Source organism: Oreochromis aureus, linkage group 23 (assembly GCF_013358895.1).
Source record: "Oreochromis aureus strain Israel breed Guangdong linkage group 23, ZZ_aureus, whole genome shotgun sequence".
NCBI lineage: Eukaryota > Metazoa > Chordata > Actinopteri > Cichliformes > Cichlidae > Oreochromis > Oreochromis aureus.
Window position 1 is genome coordinate 43,836,033 of NC_052963.1, and position 6,343 is coordinate 43,842,375.

Genomic DNA, 6,343 nt, shown 5'->3' on the forward strand with positions numbered 1-6,343 from the left:
TTCTGGTCTTCTTCAGACTCACCTTTTGGCTAACTTCTGTCAACTCATCCCACAAGAGCAACATAATGAAATTTCCTGCAATAATGTTTGTTTTGTCATGAATTTTATGAAGAAATTGTTATTTTTTTCTCAATCTCACATTTTCTTAATAAATACTTAATTACCTAATAAATAACTGCTATACTCTGGTTTGAAAGTGTTAATGAAAAAATGCAGACAGACATTTTCATGCTGTGAACATAAGTCATTCTTATGTTTTGATTTATTCCCTTGCATTGAACAGATAAATTACTCACATTTAAAACAAATGAGAAATACATGTTTTCAATGTACAGTCATATAATACATAGAGAACTGGCCTGTGCATGTTTCTGCTGAAGCCACCGGCTCAGGAAAAGTGGTGAGTTCAATCTGACAAAAATAAATGTTGGCGGTGCGAAATTATTTTTAACTGTGCCTCATCTGCAGATTCTCCTCTTTACTTCATTTTCTCTGTTAGGTCCTTTGCTTATAGCCAAAACTGGAAAATACATTTCCTCTTAAATCCTTTAAAAAGAAGAGACATGGAGGTATTCCTTACCCAGGCAGGTGGACAAATACTGAAGGATATTTACAATGCTCAATGGATTCTTGCAAGCTGACCTGAAAGCTCTGACTCCAAAATCATCTATCAAGAAAAATGAATTTGGTTGTGAAATTATATTAACCAATTTTACTTCTGATATCAGAACTTTACCCTGCTGCCAATGCCATGTCAACTATGTCATGTGGCTATAAGCCATGCTTCAGTGGGGTACAAGCATGCATAGTTCGAGTTCTTGTAGGATTATAAGATTTTATATATATATCTTTCATATCTGTCCTGGAATGAGACTGACAGCTCTGGAGTTCAAGCCTTCCTGCAGTGACTCTATAGAAGAAGCTTAAATCATAGTGAACAGCTGGCATTAGAGCTTCCTGATTCTATTGACCAGGTGGTGTCAAATGCAAGCAAGTGCTAAGCAGTGCTGTTCAGTCACAGCTTCAGTCCAGGTGGGATTTTCATTAAGTCCATTGAGTTCTTGTCATAATCTTATTTTCTCTTAGGTCTATCCAGCAGAGACGTTCTTTGTGTTTCCGTGTGCTCCCAGCAGTGAGCTGCATGCTCAAATGATGCTGTTGAGGATAAGGCCAATACATGAATTGACAACCCTGGCACTCAGTTAAAGGAGAAAACATGCTTTATGCTCTTTTGGTGTGTACTTGCAAATATTTTGAAACTGGGTTTATTTAAAATCGACAAAAGAGCAAACAAAAAAAGCTGTGGAATTAATTTATATGAGCACAAATTTGAAATGTGGGCAGACTTTGAACGAAGCGCTTCTGTGATTATCGTCACAACATCTGAATAGCAAATAATCTTGACATTAAACTGGAGATGGTTCTACTGCTGTTTTGGAGGTAATTCTGAATTCTGGGTGGATACACAAAGTTCTTTTGCTGGTTCATGAGAGGTCAGGAGGTGTTGTTAGGTCACCTCCTGTTGGCAGGCCTCCATTTTGTAGCGTAGTCCCTGACCTACAGGCCAAGCACGTACAACTAGCAGCCAAGCTTCAGTTGGGGAGTGTATCCAATCCCAGCGAGGCCGCATGCTGCTTGGCCCTCAGACGGAGGTTTTCGATGCTGGTGGTCTTGCTGTTGAGGCTTCCTGGGAGGTTGCCCGGTGCTGCCTGCAACAGTGGGTTGTTCCATACCTGCTGAGCCTGCGATAGGGTCTGGTAGTAGGACTGGCAGGGCAGCGACCCCAATGGGGAAGGCATGTTAACGTTCATGCCCAGGTAGGGCAGGCTGGACGGCGTGCTCATGTCAAACGATGGGTAGTGCACCAGGTTGTTGGTGGCCGCCATGTGTTGGCGAAACTGCTCCTGTAGGCGGAAGAGACTGAGAGGAGACGAAGCGTAGGAGTTGCTCTGCACTAGACCACTGGTTACACTGCTGGAGGAGGGCAAGGCGGGGGAGCTCAAAGGAGAATCTGGAAGACAGAAAGCGAGAAGGAGGACTTCAGTATGTTGTGACGCACCTTTTAAGTGGATAACTTCTGTATATACCCTCCATTTATATGAATTCTCTCAAACTATCTCGCACATGGACAGATTTAATTTCTAAAATAAAGTAATTGATTAGAGACTACAAAAGGAAGACAAACTGAATGTGGTATTTTTTTTTTACCTGAGGTTGGGCTCAGCCGTTTACAGGATGGGGAGCTGCTCCCTGTCGGCAGTCCCCCCTCCCCCTGAATCTCCTCCCTGAGTTTCACCCTCGTCTCTCCTCTTATTTCGTCCTCCTCCCTGTCAGCATTATCTTCTGCTGCTGACTCGCTGTCTGATGGTTCTGGGGAGGTGACGTTTACTTCCACGCTCATCTCACCAGGCTGGGGCCGTGCTGCTGCCTGCCTCTCGGTCTCTGAGTGACAGGATGAAGAGGAGGAGGGAGGAGGAGGAGTGCGAGTCTCAGGAGCCAGGGTAGTGGCAGTAGTGAGGTCATTCTTGGAGTCTTCTGTAGCACCTTCGGCAGCTCCTTGAGTTTCTTTCTGTTTCTGGAGCTGCTCCTTTTGCAAGCTGCGCTGCTTCTTACGAAACTTGGCCCGACGGTTCTTGAACCAGACCTGGCAGGTAGAAAAATAGATAAGTGCCTGAGTAAAGGACTAAAAATACATTAAAAGTTAATATTCTAATATTCTTCTTCTTGTGTGTTGTAAAAATTTACTATGGCTACTCTGGCTCTTTGGACAAAAATCCCTGATGTGGTGCACATGTGAAAAACTAAAGTGGGCCTCAGAGAATTCATCGTCTACCAAGGCAAATGTCCTGTTCTACAGTTTTAATGAAAAGGATCCAGTCAGTCTTTCAAACAGTCGTGTAAATAATGAAAACAGCAGGCCATTTAACCAGTTTCATTTTTATTTTTAGATTTTTCAGGGTCTAGAACGTCACGCCAACAAAAAACTATAGTCTTACAAGAATCTTATTAGAATACCTTGATATTTGTTCTGATATTTAATTAACTGCTTTTGTCTTGATCTGTGATAGTTTTGCCTTAAAAGTGAGTCCTACTGACTGAACGCTGTGCATTTCTTAAATCATATACTTCTGCGGAAGCTTCTGGTCTAGGTCTAATTATGGTTAAAACAGGGCTTTTTTACCAAGAGAAAAAACTACGAGAGGAACACCTTTTTGCTCGTCCACATGACTAATCAGGGGGCCTCTTGGCAGGTGGGCTTTAAAATATACAAAAGGCTAAATCTGAGTATGCCAGAGTTTCAAACAGAGGTGAAAAGCAGTGCACTGTGTAAGAAAACAAACGTAAGACTATCCTTATAGGATAGTGAGTCTGAAAGAGCACAGTATCGGCTCTTAAACAGCGAAAAACGACAATTCATATCACGTGACTGCCTCAACACCTGTATACTGTATATCCATTACTTTTATTTATTTCACATTTTTAATAGCGAAACGAGACTGCTAGACAAATGCATTTGGGGTTTTTTTTTTTTTTTACCTGCACACGTGCCTCGGGCAGGTTGGTGCACATGGCCAGGCGTTCACGCATCACCACGTCAGGGTAGTGCGTCTTCTGGAAGGTTTTCTCCAGAGCTTCCAGCTGCTGGGCGGTGAACGCTGTTCGACTGCGCCGCTGCTTTCGGTGCTGGGAGCCATAGCGGGCCTCAAGGATAATGTCTTGAAATGTACAGCCGTTGAGAAACAAGAAACATGACCAGTTTAATTTAGGGACAAGCTAAACGTTCACGCGAGCACCTTCACGTGCCAGGATCACATAAATATAATAACTTAACTGAGAATGGGAGGAAGTGACGATTTGGGATAGAAAATGAGCAACTGAGTCTTACCAGCCAGTCTCTCCGCGAGAGTGAGCGCGTGCACCGAGGGCCTGTAGTCAGGCGCGTGCTGTGCTTGCTGCGCCGCCTGCTGGTGAAGGTTGTACATGGCGCTCAGAGAATTCATGGCGTGCAGAGAGTAGCCGTTCACTCCGTAGTGCTGCATGACCGGCGAGCTGACTGAAGAGAGAACAAGCTGCTGTGAGTTTCAGGCCTCGGAACAAAGAAAGTTCTAAATAAAAGTTTAAACTCCAGGAGGCCATTTCTTATTTTTTATTTTTGTGTGCGTGTTTGTTCCGAGGGGAGAAAATTAAATGGCAACAGGTGAAAGACAAGCTTTAGACTCCTTCCCGGCAAAGAGGGGATGGTTCATTTTATAAACGGATAACAAAGCGAATAACTGGTAATGATTTATGAGTTAATATACAGTTGGAATTTTCAAAGAACCTTCATGTGTGTCGTTAGATCCGCACAAATGTAGCAAAGTAAAACGAAAAACTGAAGGAAACTAAATTTAGTCAAAAATATCGTCAAAAACATGGAAAGTAGCAAATTGGTAACTTTTATATTACATTTGATTAAGATCACTTTTTGTTTAGTTTAGTGTTGAGAAGTACAAGAAGTCGTAAAATAGATTCTCCGTTGATGTCATTGCTAATAATTTCCCTTTTTTTTGCTAATACAAAGTGTTGTTATTTCAGATCAAATGTATTTTTTTTAAAGTAGTGCATAAAGTAGAATTTTCGATATCGGCTTTTTTGGATTGTTGCATTATTCTGTGGCTTTTTGTTGTTATTTTACCTTATTATTATTATTATCATTATTATTATTATTATTGTAATACATTTCTGTAAAATAATTATTACTGAATTATAATACAGACATGTATCATTATTATTATTATTTTACAAGTCTGTATAATAATGATAATAATAATAATAATAAATTAAAGTGTTTTTATTTATATCCAAAAATATTCCAGTAAAAAAAATTATCTTCAGTATTTTTTATTCACGGCCTGGGTTTAAAATGAGCTTTTACACTGACTATATTTTAATCATCATTATTATTGTTATTAATATTTTAAAGGTTTATTTTTGCGCGCTCGCAGTTCACGGTAATCGCTGCCAAACCTCTGCAGTCTGCACCGGCAGAATTGCGGGAAAATATTTACTTTGCTCCCTGTGAGTTCGCCTCGAGTGGGAGCCGTTTGTTTCAATCTGTGGCGGGTCCCAGGTCGGTTCCAAGCGCCTAGAGGCTGACGGCGACGTGTGACAGGTCTGCGGTGAAATATGCACAGGATCCCCGGTTGGACTCCTGTTTAATGTGGGTGCAAATAGGTTTCAACTATACAGGACTATTAATTTATCATCAGGCCTGACACGTGAAAGGTGGGCCCCGGTGGGCGTGTGTGCGTGTATAAATGACTGTTTGAGAGGAAACCGTGTAACTAATACAATATTTTCTTTCGATTTTAATTTTCTTTTTCTTCTTCTTTTTTGGCTGTTTCATTGCACTATTTTGCTAAATGAGCCTCTGGCTGGAAGCATGTAATCTGCTAGTTTCCCCCACATCTACAGCTTAAAAATTCAACATAATGCTCTTCTTTCAGGACAATGTCACGATGCCTCGGGCTCTGATTTAAGTCTAATTATGCTAATTGCCGTGGATTTATGAGTTATACCGCATTTACTAAAGAGTGCCTTGGGGCCGTGGTTCTCTATGCGTGGCGTCAATCCATCACCATTTACAAACTGAAAAGACAGAGAGAGCGAACGGGAATAATTAACCTACGGCAAATGAACAACACGGAGTAACACACCGAGAGGAACCAAGGGATCTCCTGACAAATCCTATAACACTGCATGTTATTTTACAGTCAGAAATAAAGGGAAACCGAGCAAGCACGTGCTGTTATTAACCGCTGCCACTGTTTATTTTGGACACCTCGAGATCGCTGCACTATGGGAATCACTTCTATCAGGAAGTTCGGAACCCGATGTAAGCGAAGACAAAAACAAAAGAGACAAGGCTAAAAACAGTTTTAATTAAATGTTTGTTTAGTTTAAAATCTAAATCCTGTAGGGAAATGAGCTGTAATGCCCAACTTGCGTTCAGCAAACTTCTTACCTCTCTGCCTTATAGAAATTTCTCAGCCGAATATTCGCCTTTCAGATCTTCTCCTCTAAAATCCCCAGGTGGTTGATCATCTTATTCAGTTCATTACAGTTTTTCATTCAGCCAGATATCCTGAGAATATTCCGGTCTGTCCGCTCCGTGCACCGGCTCGCTTCTCTGCTTGAGGGAGGATGCCGAGCTGCCATCTATCGGCCTTTAAAGCGCTCCGGGTGGGGTCACCGGGACGCCCCGACGCTTTCCTCTCTGTGCCAATCACGTCGCTTTCCTCATCCACCCGCCCCCCCTCGCTTCTATACGCCTCACTTTGCGGGTGAGTGCTGCACCGAGGTG

The 6,343-nt window shown here is 42.0% G+C and overlaps 1 protein-coding gene across 2 annotated transcripts; it reads right to left on the reverse strand.

The window, feature by feature from the left end:
* Nucleotides 1-237: 237 nt before the first annotated feature.
* On the reverse strand, nucleotides 238-6,139 carry LOC116333306 (diencephalon/mesencephalon homeobox protein 1-B-like). 2 transcript variants are annotated; one of them, XM_039606563.1, is made up of 5 exons: nucleotides 6,005-6,139; nucleotides 3,887-4,054; nucleotides 3,538-3,716; nucleotides 2,209-2,644; nucleotides 1,593-2,011 (listed from the first exon to the last, which is right to left on the reverse strand). In XM_039606563.1, exons 2-5 carry the CDS (start codon nucleotides 4,038-4,040, stop codon nucleotides 1,593-1,595), a joined length of 1,188 nt encoding a protein of 395 aa, XP_039462497.1. In that variant the 5' UTR covers nucleotides 4,041-4,054; nucleotides 6,005-6,139. The 2 variants fall into 2 exon arrangements, with proteins under 2 accessions (XP_031612371.1, XP_039462497.1); XM_031756511.2 differs by lacking the exon at nucleotides 6,005-6,139 and having other exon boundaries at nucleotides 238-2,011; nucleotides 3,887-4,040.
* Nucleotides 6,140-6,343: the final 204 nt, after the last annotated feature.